General features: G+C 40.3%; 7 protein-coding genes and 1 non-coding gene across 8 annotated transcripts in view; 5 read left to right on the top strand and 3 right to left on the bottom strand.

The window, feature by feature from the left end:
* The window catches only part of LOC104811650 (protein TORNADO 1), a 5,150-nt gene extending 4,751 nt beyond the window's left edge, over positions 1 to 399 (top strand). Inside the window, exon 4 of the mRNA XM_010538411.2 lies at positions 18 to 399. Coding sequence (XP_010536713.1) covers positions 18 to 265 — 248 coding nt within the window. The 3' untranslated portion in view covers positions 266 to 399. The remainder of the gene's footprint in view (positions 1 to 17) is intronic.
* A 279-nt stretch (positions 400 to 678) lies between these two features.
* Positions 679 to 3,814, bottom strand: LOC104811649. The gene is made up of 2 exons (XM_010538410.2): positions 3,170 to 3,814; positions 679 to 2,182 (listed from the first exon to the last, which is right to left on the bottom strand). Exon 2 carries the CDS (start codon positions 2,172 to 2,174, stop codon positions 912 to 914), a length of 1,263 nt encoding a protein of 420 aa, XP_010536712.1. The 5' UTR covers positions 2,175 to 2,182; positions 3,170 to 3,814; the 3' UTR covers positions 679 to 911.
* A 1,001-nt stretch (positions 3,815 to 4,815) lies between these two features.
* On the top strand, positions 4,816 to 8,338 carry LOC104811648 (kinesin-like protein KIN-12F). Its single transcript, XM_010538409.1, has 8 exons — positions 4,816 to 5,199; positions 5,400 to 5,462; positions 5,554 to 5,655; positions 5,757 to 6,569; positions 6,666 to 6,761; positions 6,847 to 6,882; positions 6,968 to 7,696; positions 7,798 to 8,338. Exons 1-8 carry the CDS (start codon positions 4,897 to 4,899, stop codon positions 8,110 to 8,112), a joined length of 2,457 nt encoding a protein of 818 aa, XP_010536711.1. The 5' UTR covers positions 4,816 to 4,896; the 3' UTR covers positions 8,113 to 8,338.
* A 263-nt stretch (positions 8,339 to 8,601) lies between these two features.
* Positions 8,602 to 10,530, top strand: LOC104811646 (mitochondrial import inner membrane translocase subunit TIM22-3). The gene is made up of 5 exons (XM_010538408.1): positions 8,602 to 8,876; positions 9,414 to 9,478; positions 9,574 to 9,646; positions 9,780 to 9,833; positions 10,151 to 10,530. Exons 1-5 carry the CDS (start codon positions 8,675 to 8,677, stop codon positions 10,399 to 10,401), a joined length of 645 nt encoding a protein of 214 aa, XP_010536710.1. The 5' UTR covers positions 8,602 to 8,674; the 3' UTR covers positions 10,402 to 10,530.
* Positions 10,531 to 10,874: 344 nt separating this feature from the next.
* On the top strand, positions 10,875 to 11,835 carry LOC104813256 (leucine-rich repeat extensin-like protein 5). The gene is made up of 3 exons (XM_010540823.2): positions 10,875 to 10,949; positions 11,107 to 11,182; positions 11,324 to 11,835. The coding sequence occupies exons 1-3, from the start codon at positions 10,926 to 10,928 to the stop codon at positions 11,770 to 11,772; spliced, it is 549 nt and encodes a 182-aa protein (XP_010539125.1). The 5' UTR covers positions 10,875 to 10,925; the 3' UTR covers positions 11,773 to 11,835.
* Positions 11,836 to 13,840: 2,005 nt separating this feature from the next.
* On the top strand, positions 13,841 to 13,917 carry TRNAA-AGC. Its single transcript has one exon. It is a non-coding gene; the product is annotated as a tRNA-Ala (tRNA).
* Positions 13,918 to 13,938: 21 nt separating this feature from the next.
* On the bottom strand, positions 13,939 to 16,316 carry LOC104811644 (beta-(1,2)-xylosyltransferase). The gene is made up of 4 exons (XM_010538406.2): positions 16,136 to 16,316; positions 15,348 to 16,050; positions 14,917 to 15,066; positions 13,939 to 14,807 (listed from the first exon to the last, which is right to left on the bottom strand). Exons 2-4 carry the CDS (start codon positions 16,029 to 16,031, stop codon positions 14,013 to 14,015), a joined length of 1,629 nt encoding a protein of 542 aa, XP_010536708.1. The 5' UTR covers positions 16,032 to 16,050; positions 16,136 to 16,316; the 3' UTR covers positions 13,939 to 14,012.
* A 65-nt stretch (positions 16,317 to 16,381) lies between these two features.
* On the bottom strand, positions 16,382 to 20,820 carry LOC104811645 (glycerophosphodiester phosphodiesterase GDPDL3). Its single transcript, XM_010538407.1, has 9 exons — positions 20,576 to 20,820; positions 19,762 to 20,055; positions 19,433 to 19,545; positions 18,830 to 19,328; positions 18,698 to 18,736; positions 18,314 to 18,598; positions 18,078 to 18,220; positions 17,468 to 17,951; positions 16,382 to 16,945 (listed from the first exon to the last, which is right to left on the bottom strand). Exons 1-9 carry the CDS (start codon positions 20,685 to 20,687, stop codon positions 16,656 to 16,658), a joined length of 2,259 nt encoding a protein of 752 aa, XP_010536709.1. The 5' UTR covers positions 20,688 to 20,820; the 3' UTR covers positions 16,382 to 16,655.
* Positions 20,821 to 23,575: the final 2,755 nt, after the last annotated feature.

Here is a 23,575-nt window from a genome sequence, read left to right as displayed (position 1 = left end):
GCCGCCGGCGGCGGGAGCCATAGGTGTAGCAGCATTGGGCAGAAGCAGAGCCAGTGGCTCACGAGACATTCAGCAGCAAGAACTAAGAGCAGCTCAACAGTGGATTGTGGATTTCTTGAGGGACAGGAGGTGTTCGACTGGTAAGGACATCGCTGACAAGTTTGGTCTGTATCGAGTCAGATACCGAGACGACGGCTACATCGCCTGGATATGTAAACGGCATATGGTCACTAGAGCCCATGAAGTGATTCAAGTTCCACTCTGATGCTCTGGCTGCAAGAACAGAAGAGCAAGTAGTTGATTAGTCATAACCATTCCACTGAATTCTCTGTAAACCATACAATATGTTTTCATTGTTACCAAAAGATACATCATTCAGAGAATCCAAACAAGGGCGACCAAGAATTTCCACAAATCTCAATCATTGGATCAACATGGAAAAGAACATGGGTGGCTGCTTAGAATTTCAAGAAAGCTGAGTAATTGGATCCTTTTGCCTCCCTCCACATCCATGGGATCTTGAACTGGATGATGGATGACCCACAAGGCACAAAGTGGGAACAATAAGTGACAATCACACCACTTAATGATTGCACAAATAATTAAAACGCAGTGCTAAGCTCCACATATTTCAATATTGATGATGTTAAAGACAGCAACTACAAGAGACGCATATGATTAAAGGTAAAATAAGTTCATATATATATATATATACCAAAGTAGTTCTAGCATAAGCAGAGCTTGTAAAGACGTAAAATAGTAATGATTTCCCATCATCTACAAGCATCATCATCCAATAGATGGAAAGATTATGCGGCAGCAGCAGCATCATGTAGTACACAATAACATTACATCATTAGCATTAGTCTCTCCCCATTAAGAAGCCTAAAATGTCACCAGTGTGAGTAAGCTCAGAAGAAAGGCCTACTCCCGTAGAACACGCGGGACCCATTGCTGTTCGGTGTTTGCAGCTTCTGCTCGGAGCTCGAGTTCTCTGATTTTGTTGGGCTGTCAATGTCCAGAGGAAGCTTCATCTTGGCCAGTGACTCAGTAAACTGTTGCATGCTTTTCATATACATGTCTACTATCTCCTGCTGCACCACCTTCGGCTCAGGCTCAACGTTCACAGTCAGAATGGGTTTCATAATCTCCGAGGTCTCGCTCTCAGCTTCTGTGGACTTCTGTCCGGAGGTTGAATCAGACACATGTTCATGATTTGGCGTGTCTGAAGCAGCCGGGGCATCAGAAGTAGCCGAGTTAGCTGAGGTGTGAGGAGAATAAGCTCCATTGTCAGGTGAATCTTGCTTGGGAACAACACCATTGACAGAACAGGCAGCTGCAGCTGAAAAGCTTTCCGCAACAGTGACACCTGTCCCAGCACTTGCTTGATTCTCGGCATCAGAAGTGACCAAGCTGTCAGAGGTTTCTGAATCCATGCTGGAACAAGAGATCCCGAAATATTCAGAAACCATTATCTCGTTTTCATTGACAACGTTAGGATCTGGAAACTCGATCTTGTCCAGCTCCGAGGGAATTGGTTCAGACCCTTTTGGCTTCTTGGTAGTTTCATCAACAGCCACAGTTGCGGGCATAACAGGAATAGCCATTACGTCAGGGTAGGCTCCATTGTAGGAGAGAGACAGCTGAACAAAACCAGCTGGGGAATGGAACAAGTCAGTGGAAGAAAGAGAGAACTCTTTCTCTAACTTCCCATTGTTAAAGACCACTTCCGACAGAGGCACAAGAGCAAAGCCAAGCAACTGGTCCTCGAGATAGTTCCTCACCCTACTCATCATGTAAATCTCACATTTCAGGGAGGTGTCTAAAACTCGGACATTGAGCTGAAGAATGTCACCGAAAACAGGGTTCCTCCCACCGCCATTGATGATTTTGGTTGAGACAGCCTTTTCAGGATCGTTTGTAAGGCAAAGCTTTGCATAAACATCTTGCTTGTGGTATATACAGATGTTTTGTATGTCCCTTGCCTGATGGACATGAACCTCCAGAGAGCCTATACAATCTCGAGGGTCAATGCCCACAGGATCTTTTCCGTTGACTCCAATGCCATTGGATCTGAGACCAGAGCTCTGAATCTCGGAAATGAAGTTCTCATTCTCAGTCTCAGCAATCAGAGAGGGCATGAATGGTGAAACAACAGATTTCGGGGAGTCCATCGTGAAACCTAAGAAGCACAGCCAAGAAAATCGAGGTGCAGTAGCATCAGTACACACACAGACAAACTCATCTTTGTCCACCACATGCATAAATACCAATTCATAATCTCCATGATGGCATAATCTAATAAAGAAAAAGGCTAGCAGAAAAGACTTAACCATAAAGATACAAAGGAAAACCAGACAAAAATCACAAAACAAGCGAATTGCAGAGATCGAGCTATGAATTGGAAGTTTCAAGAACTACACTGCAAACGCAAAAGTACAGATCAGGAGGATGGCTAAGCGTAGTATAACCAGGATTAATGAAGGTGAAAGCAATTCTCATATACCCTATAAGACTTTTTCTATATCAGAAAAACACTCAGACTTATCAACAGGAAAAGGTCTCAGACAATAACCTGAAACTGCAATAGCACCACCAACCTAACCCAAGTACAGACTGATGTCAAAACCATAATCTTGAAGGAGTTCCTTTTCAGTTGAAACAAAATCTCCTCCTTGAAAAGACAGAAAGAGACTCTCCAACTCCTAATAAGCCACTCAAATCCCAGATGGCAACTCATCAACAAGAAGAACGGCATCAGTTACAAGCTTCTCAAACCCGGATCAAGAAGAACAACATCCATCAACCACAGTTCATTTCACAAGCTGATCTCACAAAAAGCCGACATCCAACAACAAAGAAATTTGACTCAGTCTAACTGGAGTCGTGCCCAAACATGAGTTTTTTCAGTTCAGTTCCAATCTGATTAGACGCAGCAAGTCAAACAATTCATGAACGTGTTCCAATAAAGCAAACGACTTTTCTTCTTCCTTGAGCACATCGGAAACAAGGAGAGCCAAAAAAGGGGGACCCAAATAACCAAAATTAAGTTTCCAGAATTTTTCTTGATCCAATAAATTCACAGCAGTATTTTCACGCAACACTATGAATGGAAGCAAAACAGAAAATCAAACATGAAAAGAAAACAGGGTAGTTCTCAAACACTTGCCTTAACCGAAAACCAAGCCCTTGTTCCCAGAATCTAGGGCTTCAAATCCAACCAAACCCAGATAGAGAACTCTGCTGAATTCTCTGACAGCAGCGACAAAACCCAACAAGACAACTTAACACACAAGCCAAATCCTCGTTGTCGTCGAAGAGGAAGAAGGAGGAGAGTGAACAAGAGCAAGCAGATACAAAAGCACGTGGGTGATTAAGTAACCGCAAGAAGATTTCAAAGGGAGGCGGTTCAGTGTAACTGTGCAACTGTGTGAAAAGGTTGGGGACTATCAGGAAATTTCGGGATCGGAGAAAATAGTGTCCAACGAGGGAAGAAAATAAGAGAGAGAGAGAGAGAGAGGGAGAGAGAATATGAAAGATGAAAGCTTCGTTCAATCACTTCAATGGCGGACCAGTAGAAGACGACATTTGTGCTGGTTGTAGGTGGGCCATACATACTTTCCACTGTCGGCCGTGGAAATTATGAAAGCTATCAGCTTTTTCTTCTTTAAACTAAAAAAATAAAGGCCCATTTTTTTTTTCTCTCGAGATAAGAAAACAACAGAACTTAACGCTACAGAGAAATCTAAAAAAGCTCAAGTTGTTTCGAGGAGGAAAAAAAAGCTGGGAGCTTTCGCTGGCAAGCGTTAATGGAGTCCTGTGGTTTTGTAAGTATGGCAGATTTTTTTTTTTTTTTTTTTTTTTTTAAAAAAAAGGCGGAGAGCGTTTCAAGTTGTCACTGTACCGTTCCCTAACGTTTATCTATTCCGAGCTAATGGGCTTTGGGGCCCACCAATCAAGTTTATCATATATTTATTTTTTGCCGGATATATTATTCATACATGTGACTCCACAGAATATTTACAATTATTATTATGATTATGATAATAATAATAATAATAACAATAAAGATTGGAAGAAGACTTTGAAAAATAAAAAAGTTAAAATAGATTTTTCATAAAAAAATGTTAAGGGTTAAAATCATACACAAGGAAAGTGTGGAACCCACAAGAAAAGCTATAAATTAAAAAGAGCCATAAAGGTGCAGACTTTGAACTTTCCCTTTAATACACTTGTGCTTGTATAATTTGAAATAAAATTTTTCTTTTCCTTTTCAGCAATATTTAATTGTATATTTTCTTTCCAAAATTACAAATTATAATTTCCGACATTATAACACATGAATGTCACAATCATCTTGATGCCCCATCATCCCCCTTTCAGTTTGCTTGCAATTTTAAATTTAGATTGATTAATATACTAATCAACTTCTTTCTATTTTAAAACCATGTAATTAATTACAATTCCAAAAATGAATTTAACGCCTAACTCTTAAGACATTTTGAAAAAAAAAAACGAAGCTATCACTTGAGGGTTATGCAATTCATTAATTTGTAGTTTATCAGTACGGTTTTTATATCTTTAAATGGGCTTAAATATGAGTCAGGCCCACAGGCCCAAAATGTAAGCCCATTTACCAGAACTTGAAACCGTCAGATCCCACGTTCTCAATCTCAAACCATGATGGTTTCTCTTGTTTTTGTCTTTTTTAAAAAATTCAAAAACAAATTTCAAATTCCCAACGGTCGAATCGACACTCTCCAACATCAAAAGCGCTCTCCCATCTCGCCTTTCTCCACAACGTTCAAATCTCTCTCTCTCTCTCTCTCTCTCTCTCTCTCTCTGAAAGCAATTCTCTCGATTTCTCTAATTCTTTGTACTCTCTCTCTGAAAACCATGAAATCTCCGGCGAAGATCAGCGAGAACAGGTTCCTCGGAAGCATTTCGAGTTCGTCGATCCGTAATTTGCTTCCCAAATCCATCTCTGCCAAGCCAAAATCAAACCCAAATCACGATTCTAAAACATTCAGATCCAACGACGAGAACGCAGTTCCTGTAGATCCAAACGTCCAGGCTGATCAACGCAACGCTACGCACTTCACAAAGCAATCATCGCCCAAATCCCCCTCCCCCATGAGTCCGATCCTCAAATCCCACGGTCAGCTTGAAATTCTAGCGAATCTGCAAGACCGTGTCCAGGTAAATCTCCAACTTTCTGGAAGAAATTGGTTTCAGCTCATAACTATCGATCTAGGAGTTCGGTAGAGTCTGTTTCTTGAACTTCAGAAGTTGTTTCACTGGAAAAGTGCTTGATCCAAACTATTGGAGACTATATTTATGTTAGATTCGAGTGCACAGAACCATGGATCCGATTGGCTTAAAATCGAAAACTTTCACAGGTCCAGAAAACGGCATCGGACACTTTCGTGGAAGAGAAGGAAGCTCTTGGGTCGCCATTGAAGGTGAAAATTTAGCTCTTTATAAGCTTTAGATGCCCTGTCTCTCTCGAGGGTACAAGGTGTTAGTCTCTAACTTTCGATTAAACAACGATAGGATGAAACAAGGACTGTGCTTTCCCCTCGAAGAACCAATTCAGTACCAAATGAAATTTCAGAGGAATGCGAGCCATTGGGGGATCAGATTCGTCAACTAAAGGTCTTTCTATAATCCAACATCTGCGACTTTCACTTGATACCTATTGTATGAGTTGTATTTCTCAGGCTGAGACATCAAGTTTGCTTTTTGGTTGGTCATAGGAGGAACTCATAAGAACCAAGTCTGATGGGTTCAAACCGGATGGCAGTAGAAATGGCTACTTCGCTCGTGATAGCTTGAGTCAGCTCAGAGTTAGTATTAACCAGTCTTTAGTCCTGTCGTGTGCAAACAAAGATGATGCAGAAGAACAAGAGATGAATTTGGGTGACAGTGATGTGCGGGATTTGAGTGAACATATTGAAAAGTTGCACAATTCTTGTGATGGGAACACCAGAGACTCCATTCAATCTTCCTTTGCAAGTGCTTCATGTGAAGCAGAGTCAATGAGTGACGATGAGATTTGCTCTGAAGATTTGGAGAAACCCAAGAATGGTGCTCTTGATGATGCTGAGTCAAGTGGCATTTCGATCAGTCTACCGCCACCGACCCGAGTTCTTGAAGAGCCAACTTTCTCAGAATCTCCGAAAATCAGAAACTGTCGCAAGAGCGTGGCTGCGTCAACGAAATTTCTGGCAAGTCATAAGAATGTGTCTGAAAGCTCCAACCTTGGAAATATGAAACAAGTGGAGCAGGTTGGTACTTCTATGAGCAAGAAGTTCCCGGGTCCTGCTGCGGAATCTTTAGCTGCCAGTCTCCAGAGAGGATTGCAGATAATAGACTATCATCAAAGGAGCTCGATGTCGAACAGATCTTCAGTTTCATTCTCGTTCGAGCACTTGACACTGAAACCTTGTCCAGAAGCTGACAACCTTAATGCTTCTGTTCAGATGTTGACAGAGAATAAACCGCCAGAAGGTGGATTATCTGAGCTTCTCTGCTCTTCCTGCAAACAGAACCTAGGCCAAGAGGTTGAAGTATGTATACATCTAGAGCCCGAGATATGAATACATTCAATAAATCTGTGTGACAAGTTTTCTTGAAGATTCACATAATATTCTCTTCTATTTCAGGGAGGAAATGATGCAACAGACGCTAACATGAGTGAGAAAGATCTCAAGAACGTGTGTAAGGAGCAAGCAACCAAAATTGAGCAGCTAACTCTTCTGGTAACAATTTTGTTCATTGATGAGAAAATCGAACCTCACAGCTTGAATTTCTGTTGCTGACCGCTTGTTCTAAATAATTCTACAGTTAGACCAATACAAGAAGGAAGAGGAGCCAAGAAAGGTGAGACACCGGTTTCTTGTGATTGACGAAAAGTAACAATAAAAGAGAGGATTTTTTGTTTTAACAATGTTTCTTGATCTTGCAGCTTATGAAATCATGTGATGGAGAGGATCAGACAGAGGTTGTGAAGGCAACATACTTTGATCTCAACGAAAAGGAAGCCCTTCTCAAAGAGATTGCTGAGCTAAAGAGCAAGCTGCAGCCCACAAAGTCCACCGAGAATCTGAGATCCTCGTTGCTGCTACGCTCCATTCAGATGCGCAAAAGCATGGACGCCACCTACAGTTCCAACAACGATGATGACCTCGAGAAAGAACGAGAAAGGTGGACGGAGATGGAAAGCGAGTGGATATCCTTAACAGATGATCTCAGACAGGACATCGACAACCACCGGAGACATGCAGAGGATCTCGAGATGGAGCTCAAACAAGAGAAGAGGTCCACTGAAGAGCTGAATGATGCGCTCAGTAGAGCGATGATTGGTCACAGCAGATTCATTGAGCAGTACACAGAGCTACAGGAGAAGTACAATGAACTGGCAGAAAAGCACCATGTCACAATGGCGGGAGTATCTGATATGAAGAAGGCAGCTGCAAGAGCAGCAGCCAAAGGTCGACATGGGAAGCGTTTTGCCAAAGCCTTTACAACCGAGCTCTCAGCCATAAGAGCAGAAAAAGAAAAGGAAAGGGAGATGTTGAAGAAGGAGAACAAGGGCCTCAAGGCTCAGCTCCGAGACACAGCTGAAGCTGTCCAAGCAGCTGGAGAAGTGCTTGTCAGGCTGAAAGAAGCTGAACAAGCTGTACAAGCATCCGAGGTAAATAATCTCTGAATAAGGGCAAGTAGATTCATAACTATGGTGATGATTATGACGTGCCCTGATGATGTTCTTTGATTCTGTTCAAACCCCATCTGTAGGAACGTTTCAGCGTCGTTGAAGAAGAAAACGGGAAGTTGAAGAAGCAGATAGAGAAGCTGAAGAGCAAACACAAGAGTGAAATGAACACCATGAAGCAATACCTAGCGGAAAGCAGGTTACCGGGTTCTGCACTGCAACCGTGGTACAAGGAAGAAGAACCTGAACCATTAGGACCTAACATGAGCACGACCACGGCCACAGCCATGGCCACGTCCACGACCAGGACCAGTGTCAGTTACGATGACTTCTACGAGGATGATCAAGCATGGAGAGCTGAATTTGGGCCGATATATCAAGACCATGATCATTACTGAGTTGATCAACATTAGTCATTACAAGTCACTGTCTTGTTTCAGACCCTTCTTGGGTCCTTCAACTTCTTCTATTATACTCTTGATTTCATTACTCTATTTGTTCCTTTTACCTCGTATTAGTTTTTGTCATGTTTTTTTTTTGTTTGCGCTTGTTCTGATGGATGTGCCATTGTTGTATGGTCAGTAGATGTGTTTTGTGTGCTTTAATTGAAAAGTTCTTTTTAAATCTTGGTCTCACACTTTTCAGAGAATGTAGGACTAAATGTTCTCCATCAAAAGATTAGGGTTAGAATTGTAAAAAACATAAAATACAAGTCGTAACTGTGAAATATTACCTGTTAATGGGCTCTCATCAAATGGATAAGTGTTAAGCATATATCTAGGCCCAATAATCGGCCCATTGTGCATAACCGAAACGATGTCGTTTTTAGCTGAAAACGACGTCGTCTGGAAAGTATCTGTGTAGATAGAACTAACCTGATTTCATATTTCCTTTTTTGAAATCTGCGGAGCTGTGAGACATCAGATTAGGTGGGCGGAAAGCACCTTCAGGGCTTCAGCTATGGCGGCCGAAGATTCTCCAAACGCCGGAAAAGTCAACATCGATGTCGATGTCGATGCTAATCTCGACTCCGATCCCAATCCTAACCCTAACGCTAATGATTCTTCAAAGGCACTGGCTATCCCCTCTCCTGCCGTCTGCCTCGTCCGCTTCGCCGGAGATGCCGCCGGTGGCGCCGTCATGGGCTCCATCTTCGGATACGGTGCTGCTATTCGCTTCTCTCCCTATCTGTAGTGTTATTTCTATTGAATTTTTTCTCGATTGTGAACGGAAATAACACCAGTAGTTGAATATATACGTGTACTTGATTTATTCTGTGTTTTTTAATTGGGGTCATTAGTGTTTGGGTTTTTGGACTTTTCAAGCTGGAAATTTATGTTTACTAGAGGGATAAAGTTTTGATTTTGGGTCATACTTGATTGGTTTGATCCTCGAGGTTTATGCAGTTGCAAAAAAAAAAATTATGCGTATATTTACCGAGGAAGAACAACCCTTCTCGCTTTTTCTCATTCCGCTCTTGAAAAAGCGTGGAAATCTGGTTACTTTCACTTTCTGTCTTGGCATTGTTAGGCAGAATTGTATTAGTTTCGCGGGTTGGAGAATCCATTGTGGTGTTGTGTTGTGTATGTGATTATTTTGGTCAGTGTTGAAGCTCCTATGATAGGTTTAGCCTCCGACTTTTGTGGGTTGAGGTGGTAGAACTGTTAATCGACATCTCACCACAGAGGTTTGGGTTCAGGTTCTGGATTGTTTAAGAAGAAAGGCTTAAGAGGATCGTTTGTGGATGCAGGCCAGTCTGCGAAGGTACAACCACAATAGTAGTATGATCGCCAATATACTGCGTGCATATGTGTTCCTTTTGTTCGGGACAACTGAATAGTTATGATTCATTTTGTTAGACATTTGCTGTTCTGTCCGGAGTACACAGTTTGGTTGTATGCCTTCTGAAGAAACTGCGGGGAAAAGACGATGGTGAGGCTCTGTCATTTTGCCAGCTGACCTCTCTCTTTTTTGTGTCATGTATATATATATATATATACATGCATAGTATCTGTACATTATGGATTTTGTTTCTAATTTCCAGTCACTTGTTCTTGATATGCAGCCATTAATGTCGGAGTTGCAGGGTGCTGCACAGGCCTTGCTCTCAGTTTCCCTGGTAAGAGACCATTATTGTGTTCACGTCCAGGAATATCTAGATTCTGCGAATAGACTCACACATTCACTTGATGATGGAATATACATACACACATCCTCCCGACATCATAAACAGATATTCTTGTCAGAGTTCTTCAAGAGTCAATCACTGGTTTGTTCATTTAAAGCTGCATTTACCTACTGGATTACTGGCATTGCTCCCGATCCCGGTTGTTTGGTTTCTCTGTTTCCTGGCATTGATGTGGCTCTGATTGTCCAGAAAACTAATGCCTTAGCTGAACCTTAGGTAATGTTTTCAATGGTGGCCGTCTATTGCAGGTGCTCCTCAGGCGCTGTTACAAAGCTGTCTGACTTTCGGGGCGTTCTCGTTCATATTGGAGGGGCTTAACAACAGGCAAACAGCTCTTGCTCACTCTGTCTCGTTAAGACACCGGACTGGGTCTGTCCAAGCTCCTCCTCCTCTGCTCTCTCTCGCTCTCCCGACCCCCGATGAACTCAAAGGAGCCTTCTCTTCTTTCTGCAAGTCCCTTTCAAAGCCCATGAAGCTCAAATTCCCTCCTGCCCCTTGATCTCTCCCTCTCTCTGGTCGCTGTAGATGTCGAATTTTTCTGTTTCGGTGTAACATTTGGAGAATCGTTGAAACAGTTGAATGCTTTCTTGGCAAGAGCCATCAAGAAAAAAAAGTGTTTTTTCAAGTATGTTTTTTTTTTTGTCATTTCTTCAAGGCTTTGCAGAGAGAGAGGGAATATGCTCTTTTATTTTGGAATATTTTTATTTATAATCAGAAAATATCCAGGAGATGATATCAGAGGAAGTTTCCTGAGATATTTCTGAAACCAGAAACAGTATGAAATCATTTCGTGAATGAGATACATCTCTCTTTCCCCATGCTTGTTGCTAATCGTATTTAACACCATTAATCGGATTACCATATATCAAAAAATACGATTATAATTTGGTTTAATCTCTTAATTATCCAATGAATCAGCATCTGCATGCCCATGACGTGTAAGGGGAAAGGGAACTCTCTCAGCCTATATAAAAACGCATCCATGCCGACGTAAAACAAATCCATTTTGCTGCAACATCCTCCATGGACGGATCTTCTTCCCAAATGGTCCACTCGCATTTCCCATATTAATCGTCTATATGATGATCTCTTCGTTTCGATTTTGTGATATGCACGTATGTATGTATAATGTATGTATGTATATGCATGCATGTATGTGTATGTACGTTTTCAGTTCTTGATATTGTTCTTCATGTTCTTGCAGTCTTGTGTTCTGAGACTGGACACCCAGAGTCGTGGATGGGACAAATCCATGCATAAGCTCTTCAAGGGCATTCGAGGTAGTTGGTTTGTTCATACACAATTATATAGTTGTCGGTCCACAAATATATATATATATATATATATATATATATATACTCGTTTTTTAAACTCACGAGTATACACGCATACGTATACGTACATGTACAATATGTTTTCAGATGTGACGTACACGATCGATGCAACGAGAGGGTTAGCGTACGTGTCGGGGAAAATCAGCCCAGAGATAATTCTGAGGATACGAAAAGCGAAGAAACACGCACAACTAATCCACATGGATTATGGTTATAACCCTAACCTGCCACCCACTAATCCCGATAATTTCCCGCCTGAAAACATACCCATTAGTTTTAATTCCCCTTATAATTACCCGGCCGAAGCTCCTAATCTTCCTCCGCCTCCGCCTCCGCCTCCGTCGCCGTATAATATGTATAACATCAACTACCGTTACAATCCGTACGAGCAGCAGCAGCAGCAGGCCGTGGCGTCTCCGTACAACTACTTCCAGCATCCGTACTACTACGGAGCGGCGGAGGTTCCGTACTCTCCGCCGCCGCAGATTCCGACAAGGGATACTGTCACCGGTGAACCTCAGTGTCTGATTCTCTGAACTTGTCTGTCGTTTTAATTAAGGTTGTGAATGTATTTATTCGTTGCATGTCTTTGTTGTTATTAATTAGAGGTTGGTGAAGTGATTTTTGTGGCTGCACCTTCTTCTTCCCCCCCCTCCTTTTAGTTTTTTTTGTTAATGTTATGTCAAGTTTTGTACTTGGCTCATGTCCATGCATTATTAATAAATCCATACTCTCTATAAAACAAATTCTTTATATATATAGAGAATAAATTACTATTGATTTTTTTGGCAGTTATGTTTCTTATAAATATTTTAAAATATATAATCTGCAAAGAATGATATTCTTTTATGCATCTTAAAGTTTTTTTATTATTATGAAATGAAATGAAATGACACTATATAAAAAATATACTTACTTTTTTGTTTTGGTTTTCAACCCATATCTTTTCCCAAATGTGATCATGTGTAACCATAATTACAGTCCGATCACATATTGGTCACAATAATTATAACGTTAAATTTATCGTGTTTTTAACCGATATGTGACTATAATTCTGATCACATTGGTTATAGGATTACAGTTTAATAATAGTATGTATTGAAGTCAAAATCGTAAAAGGAATATATTTTTGATACTATAGCATGAAATTAATTAATAAAAATGATTGATTATTAGTTGATATAATCGTGCGAGAGAGCCAATAGGAGTGAGTGGATGACAATATTGAAAGCAACCAAGTTGTTGTTTTCATCATTTGAACCTATACATATATATATATATATATATATATAACATTGCGTAGACTTTGACTTTTGGAGAGGAGACTTCATAAAATCAGAGCTACACAGAAAACACATGGTATCATCTCTACGCGTTGACTCAATATACAGCCAATTTCGACGAAACACACTAATCACCCTTCGCCAACCTTTATTATAAGGAATGCCATTAACAATTCCAAGGAAAACAATACTATATGTATATATATATATACACACACACACACACACGGAGAGGAGGAAATAATAATAATGATGGCGTGAACGTTACAATTTGACAAAGATATCAAGTTTAATATTGCAATGCCGGTCATGAGAGAATATTATAGAGCCGATGAAAAAAATAAAAGTGATTAAAAGTCAAAGAAATGATATTATAAAATCTCAATATGCATATATATATATATACACACATAAAAACCTCCTTTCATTACAAAAAAAAAAAACATGCATTGGCAGGTGGTGAAGATAATCGCTTTGATTATGCTTATGTTCTTGGCATCCTCATCAAGAACGTCATTGGCGAGGCTCCATGCATATCCCATGGTGACAAGTAACTTTCTTGCTCTTCATCTCTCTCACAACCCCCACACACATATTAACATATATATATATATAGCCAGGTGTGGGTGGTCTTGTTGTTGTGGAAGCACAAAGTGCTGTCCACACCCAGAGTTCGAACCCCCATCCTGGCAATCAAATATTATCAAAAAGAAAAAAACATAATACATATATATATATATATATATATATATATATATATTGTTAAACGTCTTTTTTTTTTTAAATATGTAATTAACTCATTTATGAAAAAACATAGTAGAAATTGAAGCAGAAAATCAACGCGTTTAGGTGGGACCAATAATTTATAGACCGATTTCATAAGTTGGAAATAACATAGTTTGTGGACATTTTTTCTTTCTCATTCTATCTTCTCTTTGCTTAAATCTCAACAATTGACTTGATTTAAAATGGAATATTGAGGACTCGATTCGAGTTTGATATTTTGTAAGTTTTTATATTTTATAATGATAAAATATCCAACTTTTATGCTAAATTTTAGTTTAAATTAGATTTTATCAGAATTCGATAATATTTTAAAATATTTATTTTATATCAATTTTTATTGGATTTAAATTATAAAAACAAAAATACCTAGTAAATTTTAAATAGCAATATATCAAAGAAAGAAAGATACGCGTGGGAGGTAGTTCTTCGCCACGTGGTAAAGGCCCACAGTCGCGTTAAAGATTTTAGCGTTTGTATTTGGAAATTCATGTAATATTTATTTGAACAATAATAAAATGCAAACATTTCAATCGAAGGGGATGTAGCTCAGATGGTAGAGAGAGCGCTCGCTTAGCATGCGAGAGGTTCGGGGATCGATACCCCGCATCTCCACTTTAGTTTTTTCTTTACATATAATAAAAAAATGATAACGCATTTACGTCGCTTTCTTTATCTTGCTAAATTTAAAAACAATTGTAGTAAATGCATTACGCAAAAAAAAAAAAATAAAAAATCCATTGAACTACCAAAAAATCAATCTCTAATTCTATATGTTTCACTTTCCCCACAACCTCCTTCATCTTCTCCACCACTTCCTTTGGATCAGCATACGATCCCACCAGATTCATCGCCCTGTACTCGATCCCTTTCCATTTCGCTATCAGCCTGAAATGCGGCCTCCTGAAACTGCTGCTCACTATCTCAAACACCACCGCCTTCGACGTGGCTGACACCACGTGCGTCAGCCCCGCCCCGTGCGCTCCCACGATCACCGACGCTTCCTGGATGGCTCTGACCTGCTCCCTCATCGTCATATGCCCGAACAACCCGTTCACCAGATTCATCCCGCACTTCAAACCCGTCGATCCTGATCCTGACCCGATCCAGCGTTGTATAGCCTCAAACACTTCTTCCTCGTTGCTCAGCCGTGATTCCACCTTGCCTCGGTGACGAGGGTGTGCCAGGTAATCTTCCCTTCGGACGAAGAGGATGCTGTGATGAGGCGGAGGCTGCGGTTTCTGTCTGTTGACTTGGAACTCGAAAGCTGATCTTATCATCTCCCCGAATTCTGACAGCCTCGCAGTCTTTGTGTCGTCCGGGTTTTGCCAGAGGTCGTGGGATGACACTCCCTCGCAGTTTATGTCTTCGTGTAAGCCCTTGAAAAGCGTGGTTTCGTATCCGAGAGGGGAGAGAATGACGTGGCGGAAGCAGACCGGGTTGGTGAAGTTCTTTGCGTACCTTATCCCCGAAAACAACGCCATCCACGTTTCTTCTAGCTGTGTCTGTAAAAAGTACATTCATCGTGGATATTAAAACAACGAAAGATCCGTTTCGGATGCATGATCTATACGGGTCCTAAAGATGGAGAACAGATCAGAGAGAGGGCGTTACTGAGCAGTGTCCGTCAAGGAAAACGACGTGGGGACGGGTAGGCAAGCCAGTGACCCGCGACGAAACATAAGCGCTGTACCAATCTGTCATGGTATGGAAAAGATTTGCATACTCGAAACGGGTAACAAGAAGGGTTGGTTCTTCCACCCACTGCCAAAGCAAAAACAAGATGCAGCCACATGTTCTCGTAACCATGATCAGTGAAAGCTCTGTTCTTCACAGTTATGGAAAGTTTCCATCCTGTGATACTTTGGATCAATCGGTTTTTTCTAAAAGGGCATATTGATTCATTCCAGTTCAGGTTTGAGATCAGTGATTCAGTGAAAACCTTTCCATAAATGCATCTTTGTCTAATCAAAATTCCTAACTCTGCATTGATTACCAAAGCAAGCATCAGAAGATCATCAGCTAATGGAATGTAGACGACGAACCTCTTCACAAGCGAAATCTTCGAGGTCAACTGCGCGAATCGAAGCCATCAAATCCCTCATGGTGTGCCTCTCGATGTCTCCTCCGGGGATGTATGCGTTCAGCATCTCGTCGTTCACCAGCCGCCGGGGATTTCCTCCGCCGCCGCCGTCGCGGCGACTCTTGAACCCTGGGCGTGACCGCTCCTCCGCCACCTCAAACGCACCTTCCTGGAACTGTGGCAGCTCCTCCTCTTCTCTTCTCCCCATCACCTCCTCCAGTCTCTCACCTCCCTTCGACATCACGATCCGATCGGGAACCATCCTCAGATTCCCTCCTTCGCATATCGAGCTCCGAAGCGTGGCGCTGTAGAAGCACCGGAACCAGCTTCTGTCGGAAACTCCACCAGAGATTCGCGGCCTAAGAAAATCGACTCGCCGGGTGAATCCGTTGCCGAAGTACCCTTCGCACGAGCCCACGCGAACGTCCCTCGGCGGCGGCGTCCATGGGAGGTAAGAAGGCAAGATCGGCCATGGCTTCTGGATCGATTGATTACTCGCCGTGACATGAAATCGCCCCACCGGAAAGTGAGACTGCGGCTCCGGCGACGACGACGAGTGGAACACGAAGTAGATGCAGAGGAAGAAGAAGTTCAGCACTAACATGTACAGAAAGATCTTCAGAAACTGTGAATTCCGCCGATTCATATCTCTATATCCCCTTTCCCTTGATTACAGTCAAGAATTTGAATCAGGAGAAGAATTTCCTCGCCCTTAGATTTCCATCGGATTCAAATTCATGGGAGACTCACCAGTTTCCGCATTAGCTGCTTGGGAACTGGGAATCTGCCGGAAACTCGCCAGGAAAATTCTTCAAACTGGGATCTGAACGATTTTCGAATAATTAAAGCAAGAGATCCCTTGAACTTCAATCAAAGACCTTGACCTCGGAAGAATCCCCTTTCTCCTCTTTTCCTCTTTTTTTTTTTTAAAAAAAAATCTTTCAATAAATCAACGAATCTGAAAAAAAAAAAAACGTTTTCGTAACAAAAATCAAATAAAAAATGGAATGATAATGTGATCTTCACGTGCTCATAAACATTACAACACACAAGAGTTTTGAACAGCATACATCATATGTTACAACAAATGAATGTCTGGAACGAATCCATGATACAAATTTACTTCTCTCCTACAAAGGGGACAAAACAGACAGAACCCACAAGACTCATCATCATTCACTGCCCAAGAATCTGATGCCTGTCGTGTGAAGAAAAAAGGGAAAAACTTTTCCGGGGTTGGAGCTGTAGACTCTGTTGAATCACGCGGCGATCAGAGGAGTAGAAGAGAGGCGAGAAGCATTGCAAGAACAGACAGGAGGAGAGACTGAACCACTCGGGTCTGTCCGCTTGGAGCTTGTGCGCCGGTGGTTGGGGTGGCCGGGCTGGAGGTTGGGGCTCTGGCTGTGACCGGAGGCAGCGGCGGCTCAGTGACGTCAGCATCAGTGAAAACCGGGTTCGGAGCCTCAGCTGGTGGCAAAGCCGTGGCGAGAGATACAAGAGCGCCGGCTTGTACTGGACTCGAGTAAGGTGGAGGCTCTTTAAGGCCCAAGCATCGGTTTTCTGCAAGCAAGAGAGGATCCATCAAATAAACAAACAAAGGTACATCTCAGTTGGGGCGGGCACTCTTACCCGAGACCCACGGGTTTTCGGGTATCTATCGATACCCAATTTCGGATCTTCGGAAAACAACGAGACCGACACCGCCTTCAACAAAACGAGAAACCCGAAAGACAGATTCGGATTGCAATATTTCTTGACGGATTATATCGCGGATACGTATTTAAAAAATTACGAAAATACCCCTGATTCTACATATCTACCTTCAGCCATTTTCGTTTAAAACGAACCTTATACCCCTATAGTCAACATAAGTCTAGAATATCGTAAATTTTTACGTATTTGGGTATCTCGGGTTTCGGTCTCGTCTCGCGGATACCCAGGTCGTGAGTATCCGAGTTTCACGAGACTGAGACTCAAACAATGCCTCCAGAAAACACACGAGACCAAAGATCGAGACAAAATACGCAAAAATCCGGATACCCGACCCACGTCCAGGGCGAGGAGTTTAGTAAAAAAACTTACTTTTGTATCTTGCAGCTGTAAGAGGGAACTCAGTGATGGTTCCATTGACACCAGCTCCACGAACATAGGAGTTGATCTCTACGGTCGCGTCAGAGAAAAAGTCGTACGGTTGAGACACAAACTCGTTCTGGAACAGTTCCACGTAAACCGGGAGCAGTGATTTCTGTAGCTTCGTCACAACATCGGTTTGGCCTGTCGTGAATGCTTCGCTGAGGGGAAAGACTGATTTTTTCCCAACAACAACTGAGTTGGCAAACTTCTTTATATCTCCGATGGCCAAGTCAAGAATATCCCGGATGGTTTCTTCGATCTTGTATACAGTCTCGTACTGGCTCTTCTGCTTGAAATCGATTAGGACGGAACTGTTGGTAGACTGGATCATAACCTTTTTCGTTGTCCTGTTGTTGAATCCTGCCTCTCCAAGCGTGTCGAGAACTGCTTTAACCACATCGAGTCCCTGTTTCTCTCTCAAGTATGCTGCATTCTGAAGGAAGGAAAGAAATACATGAAGAACGTCCTTTTTTTTTGTCCTAATCACAAGAAAAAGGCAGAGGAAAACAGCAAAGACACAAGAGAAAAGGGTTTAGTTTAATCAGGCCGAAAAACTCACCTCTACACTGAGCAAAACACCGGTGAGAGAACTCGAGTTCTTTGCCAGGCTGAGGAAATCAGACAAAGAAATCAGCTTTCCTGCGTTTTTCTCACTCGGGTTCCTAAACATGTTGTATATAGTGAAAGGGTTTGCAATGGCAGCTGTAGACAGGTGAGAATAGTTGAATTCAGTGGTCTTTCACGTAATACTTAAAACTGTTTCGAGACAGAAGCATAAAGCTGTAATAAACTTACGCGTCAAGGTCTGGATCTCGGGCCATGTCAGACTAAAGGTGTAAATTGCAGGAACAGGGCTAATCTCGGGGACAGTTGACGAGCGGTTGCTGAAAGGAGATCGAGCAATCATTGAGCTGTTGCCGAGATCGATTGAACTTAGACAAAACGGAACACTGTCCATTGACATTTGAACAGAACAATCGATGATATCAGCACCATCTTTGATCGCCTTGTCATAGGCCAAGTCTGTAGAACCGGGGTAGTCTCCACTCGCACCGTTCTTGGAGATAACCAGAAAATCCACTGAGATAAGAACATTGGATATAAAAAATCAATACGAATTCCACACCATTTTGATATATGCATAGGCAGCAGAACACATGCTAATTATTAGTCACAAACCTTGTTTTGTAGCATTTTTGCCGAGGTGAGAGAAGCATCCTGTAAGGACAAGAAAGATCTCAGTAACGAAAAATGGAAAACGGACCGATTGACGAGCAAATTACGTGTTATGTTGAAGTTATATATACATACCGATGGCCTCGGATGCTGTTATGGGAAAATCGGACAGCACACCATCAACCGAGAAATTTCCATTGTCCACGAAAGAGAGATACTCGGCAACTGGATCAAAGCTATAGTTGTATGCCATATCGAAGTCATTAGCAAAACCCGACGCATATATTTCCAATCCCGCTTTGTGAGCATCTTGAACTAAAGACGTAGGCTGGAGCAAGTACAAGTTGTTAACGGGCAATATGTAATTCTTGGGAACAAGAATTCCCGAGGCGAAAGTCTTGATAAATGTCAGGTTCCGAAGGAGAGAGCCATAGGTCTGGTTGGTTGAAGGCTCGACTTCATCTTGCCCGAGAAACCGGAACACAAACTTCGGGCCATTACGTCGGAAACTACCGGCAATGCTCCGCAAGAAACTCACTTCGGGAGAAGAGATGTAGTCGATAATGACATTTCGGGAAACCGAAAGCACAAAGCTTCTCATGCTCAGATTGTGTTGGCCATAAAATGCGTCATGCTGAAAAAAAAAATTGATAAGCAACAGAAAGCGTTAGGCAATAGACTAACAAAAGATTAAACCAAAAAAAAAAAACAAGACAATCGGAGAGACATAACAGTTACCTGAATATTTAACCAAAAAAGCGGAGGTTTCACCGTAGTAGCTATGTTTTCGACGGTCTGAATTGAGTATTTGTAGTCGAATGCCTCTGGCCGTGATAATATTCCCCGGATCACTGCAAAGGTGGAAAAGATTCAGCAGTGTCTTTCCTAAATGAAGATGATCCTATCTTTTTTCCTCCTCCAATTCTAATCAGATTATATTCATATTTGCATGGGATTAATGGACCGCCAAGAGAGCATAAAATGTGGCTAGAAAACATAAGATAAGCGATGAACAAGATTACAATCTAACAGTGCGGAAAAACGTGTTGGCCTGAGGTTTAACTTACAGGCAACTTTTGCAAGATCCTTCAAGGTGAAATCAATGGAAAACCAGCCTTGAGTAGGGACACCATTAACAAGGTAGGAATTCTGCTGTTTCGGGTATACATCGCCGATATTCGAAGCGTTCCCCAGATTTACATCAGGGAAGCAAATCCCGATTCCGTCCTTGGTTAGTTGCACATCACACCATAGAACAACATCAGTTACACTGACCTGCACGGCCAATCCGTAAGCATCGACACTCGAATCTGGCAAGACTCCGGAAAACCCGCCACGAGCAATGACAAGAGGTGCATCACCTGCACGAGGAAATCAAGAAGTGGTTTGACAAGGTGGTCTTAAGGGACACAAAATCCTGCAAACTGAGTTCTATAGTTGGGGTTATGACAGAACAAAACCATGTGGATTCTATAATTGGAAGCTCTCTACCATTTGGAGATGTTATGTCAAACCATATACATATGGAAAGCCATGTCCTTGAATGGAAAACATCGAACCAAGATCTAATTAAGGAAAGAACTCATAAAAGCCAGATGCATCTCTCATCCCAAAAAGTTCAAAACTAACCTTCTCACTAACAGATAAAAAGTAACTTTGATTTCTGTATATTGCATCCAAATACAAAATCGAAGAAAAACCCTTGAAACTCCAAGGTTATCCCGACTTCTACAAAACATCTACAGCTCTAAATCACAACTCCGGATTCAATTTTCCGGCGCTTCTTCATCTAATTTCTCGGAAATCAAACGAAAATAGTAACGAACAGCAAAATCCATGCACAGATACACAGATGCCGGAAGAGAGAGAGATGGGACTCACCAGCGAGTGTTTGCCATGGACTCCTAGATCTTTGAGCATCGACTTGAGCAGCTAGGAGCTGGATCAAAACAACACCACAGAGCAGGAGCGTGGAGGAGCGTGACCCACGCATTGCCGGAGAAATTCGCCGGAGCTTCTTCGGAAACTTTCCGGCGGCGACTTCACCTACTTCGTTCTTCTCGGAAACCGAGCGAGATTTTGATGCTTCTGCCTGAGAGAGAGAGGGATGAGACCTTTTCGTGCTGGCATTTTCTTTTGCTATATGCGTATTTATATAATTTATATATTTTTTTATAAAATGTTAACTTAGTTTTCCGTCTTTAATAAAAAATATTATTAATTGATGGAAACTCTGCTGAATTTTGTTTAATTTGATTAATTTATTTTGTTTGTTTTCATCAAATTACGCGTAATCACGTAGTTTTGGACCAGCGTCCGGCGACGAGCCGAGTTTGGTCGGCCGACTGACATTAGCCGATGTTTTCTTTGTTCCTCGGACTCTTTCAACGCACGTTGACCGTCATTTTCAATTTTTTTTTTCGATAATATGCATATTTATATTTACTCAAAATAAATTGAAATTAATATTAGTAATTACTATTCCATAACCAATTTATCCAGTCCAATATCCCAATTACAAATAACTTTTCATTTATCAATGAAACATTTCCACACTTAACTTTTGGTTGTAAATAAATAAACATCAAATGTTATAGATTGCAAATAGAATGCAAAATTACAAAGAATCTATTCAGTAATAATATCGTAAAATTTGCCATTATGATCCTTGATTATTACAAAAAAAAACTATTTAATTATTATTTTTATTAAAATGTTATTCTGGTGTTATTTTCTATCTATTATTTTTTTTTGTTAAAGTTCTATCTGTTGATTTAAATGTGCTCTTTCACATTATTTATTGCTCACCTTTCATACAAGATAAATGTATCATCATTTTTAGGGGACCATCTCTAATGGCCACAATAAATGGCCATACTTAAATAACGCTTTCAATATCACATGCACAAAAAAAATGACTATAATTTTTAAGTAAAATAGTCTGAGTAATAGTTTACAAAAATTGATAATTACAATCTTTATGATATAAATATGCACTCGAAATCACTTGAACTAAACTTTTTTATTAAAGTGATTTAAAATCCTAACTATAGAAAATACTATTTTCGATCGCAATTAGAATGGTATTTTTTATTATCAACTTGTAAAGACATTGATGGTGATATGATATTATTTCAGATGAATTAAATAAATTTTTGCTCAAAAAGGGAGTAAGCCATATCAGCTCCGCTCGGCTGGAGCCAAGCCGAATAGGTGGTGGGCGTTGTGATTGGTTGACAGCTTGGCAGGGCCCCACAACATGGTAGTCATGACTTATCTGTAATGTATACGTGGCGATATCTTATTGGTTGTCATGCATGAGCTCAGCAAAGACGCGCATAAAATCGGTCACGTTGTACGTGGGACCGTTGTTTGCTGGAGCACAACAAAAACCTCCACCTTAGAACTGATAATGGATGGATGTTCCACTTTTTATTCCGACGATAATTATTTAAAAAAAAATCATAATTAGGAAAGTAAATTATAACATATAATGCATGCATATATATATATATATATCGTTCCTTAATAATATTAAAAATAATACTTACCAAGAGATTTCACATTGAACCGAAATTAACCGGAATCATATCAGGGAACGGATTAAGCATTTGACCATTACCCATGATAATTAATTAGATTTTTATAGATGGATATTTGGATTAGTGAAAAACAAGCCCTGTTTAATTAATAAAGTATAATTGTACGTGACTCCGATTTTATTTAAAATGGGAATGAATTTATATTAATGAAAGTTGAATAAATATTGAATAAATAAAATAAATCATATTTAAAACTATTTTTTGAAAAAATAAAATAAAATGATAACAACGTTACAGACAATACGACAAATACATGGACCGACCATCGTGTGAGATACGTTCGGATACAATGATCTTTGCTGAACATTATGCATAAACGCTTATGATTGACTTTTAAATATATTGTTTTTATGGTCAACTAAAAAACACGAATCTTTTGGATTTTTTTTTTAGAAATGCCTAGTTTGGGAGGAAGTATGGTCCTAAATTTTAATTACGCTTCCAATTATTTTTGTCACTAAAAAACATTAGTCGCATTTTTTTTAATAATCTAAGGCTCTAATGAATCGATGATATAGCTGGCCATTTATATGATTTCGAAACATAAAATGATTTTCTTATACTAAATGATACGATCACAGTGAAGCATCTTTTCATTATATTACAATATATACAAATAATATATACTCTCTAAAACCACACACAATAAAAAATTTAAAAATGTCCCTAAATACCAATGCATAAAATCGGAAAGTAAGAGATTAAAAATGATTGGAAAGTTATATTATTTTTATTATTTATCCTCATAAATTTATTTCAACGAATCTTTATAAGTGTTATGAAAATAATTGCTAATTACATCACATATAGCTCTTTCGGTAATAAAGTTTGGTATTCTTCACTTTTTTTTTTTTGGGATGTTAGTTGTTAGTTATAATCAAATAAGCCAATTTTATAAACCGGAAAGTAGCTTTTTCCATTCGTGCAAATTAGATTTTTTTTTTTGGAAAAACAAAAAATAAAGTGAAAATATAATAGAAGAAAAAGAAAAGAAACGCAGTGTGGTTTTACAACATGGAAACCCTATCGTGCATGATATTTAGTAGACATGCAAATATGGGGCATATTCAACAAATTAAACAATTTTATTCTCTACACAAATTTTGTAATAATTTGAATAAAATTATTAAATTTACCCCTAATTATGTATTTCTCTAAATCCGCCATTGATGCCCACTTATTTTTTTTCCACATATTTATTTGATTAATATAACACTAACGTGATATAAATCACGTTAAAAATTGATATAATGAAATCTATGAATCGACACAAAAGTAA

This window comes from Tarenaya hassleriana, unplaced genomic scaffold (assembly GCF_000463585.1).
Source record: "Tarenaya hassleriana unplaced genomic scaffold, ASM46358v1 Cleome2, whole genome shotgun sequence".
NCBI lineage: Eukaryota > Viridiplantae > Streptophyta > Magnoliopsida > Brassicales > Cleomaceae > Tarenaya > Tarenaya hassleriana.
The sequence above is the reverse complement of the archived record's forward strand: the minus strand, read 5'-3'. Positions and strand labels throughout refer to the sequence as shown.

What these genes read in the sequence shown, in the direction of transcription:
- LOC104811649 (XM_010538410.2), bottom strand. Translation starts at nt 2,174, where the DNA reads ATGGACTCCCCGAAATCTGTTGTTTCACCATTCATGCCCTCTCTGATT.
- LOC104811648 (XM_010538409.1), top strand. Translation starts at nt 4,897, where the DNA reads ATGAAATCTCCGGCGAAGATCAGCGAGAACAGGTTCCTCGGAAGCATT. An exon ending in ACCTAGGCCAAGAGGTTGAA is followed by an intron (nt 6,570 to 6,665) that starts GTATGTATACAT and finishes CTTCTATTTCAG; the next exon opens with GGAGGAAATGATGCAACAGA. An exon ending in AAGCTGTACAAGCATCCGAG is followed by an intron (nt 7,697 to 7,797) that starts GTAAATAATCTC and finishes CCCCATCTGTAG; the next exon opens with GAACGTTTCAGCGTCGTTGA.
- LOC104811646 (XM_010538408.1), top strand. Translation starts at nt 8,675, where the DNA reads ATGGCGGCCGAAGATTCTCCAAACGCCGGAAAAGTCAACATCGATGTC. An exon ending in ATGCAGGCCAGTCTGCGAAG is followed by an intron (nt 9,479 to 9,573) that starts GTACAACCACAA and finishes TCATTTTGTTAG; the next exon opens with ACATTTGCTGTTCTGTCCGG. An exon ending in CCTTGCTCTCAGTTTCCCTG is followed by an intron (nt 9,834 to 10,150) that starts GTAAGAGACCAT and finishes CGTCTATTGCAG; the next exon opens with GTGCTCCTCAGGCGCTGTTA.
- LOC104813256 (XM_010540823.2), top strand. Translation starts at nt 10,926, where the DNA reads ATGGACGGATCTTCTTCCCAAATG. An exon ending in ACGGATCTTCTTCCCAAATG is followed by an intron (nt 10,950 to 11,106) that starts GTCCACTCGCAT and finishes ATGTTCTTGCAG; the next exon opens with TCTTGTGTTCTGAGACTGGA. An exon ending in GCTCTTCAAGGGCATTCGAG is followed by an intron (nt 11,183 to 11,323) that starts GTAGTTGGTTTG and finishes ATATGTTTTCAG; the next exon opens with ATGTGACGTACACGATCGAT.
- LOC104811644 (XM_010538406.2), bottom strand. Translation starts at nt 16,031, where the DNA reads ATGAATCGGCGGAATTCACAGTTTCTGAAGATCTTTCTGTACATGTTA. An exon ending in AAGATTTCGCTTGTGAAGAG is followed by an intron (nt 15,067 to 15,347) that starts GTTCGTCGTCTA and finishes TTGCTTTGGCAG; the next exon opens with TGGGTGGAAGAACCAACCCT. An exon ending in TCCTTGACGGACACTGCTCA is followed by an intron (nt 14,808 to 14,916) that starts GTAACGCCCTCT and finishes TACTTTTTACAG; the next exon opens with ACACAGCTAGAAGAAACGTG.
- LOC104811645 (XM_010538407.1), bottom strand. Translation starts at nt 20,687, where the DNA reads ATGCGTGGGTCACGCTCCTCCACGCTCCTGCTCTGTGGTGTTGTTTTG. An exon ending in CGAGATCCAGACCTTGACGC is followed by an intron (nt 18,221 to 18,313) that starts GTAAGTTTATTA and finishes ACCTGTCTACAG; the next exon opens with CTGCCATTGCAAACCCTTTC. An exon ending in TACAGCTGCAAGATACAAAA is followed by an intron (nt 16,946 to 17,467) that starts GTAAGTTTTTTT and finishes TCTTGCTTGCAG; the next exon opens with AAAACCGATGCTTGGGCCTT.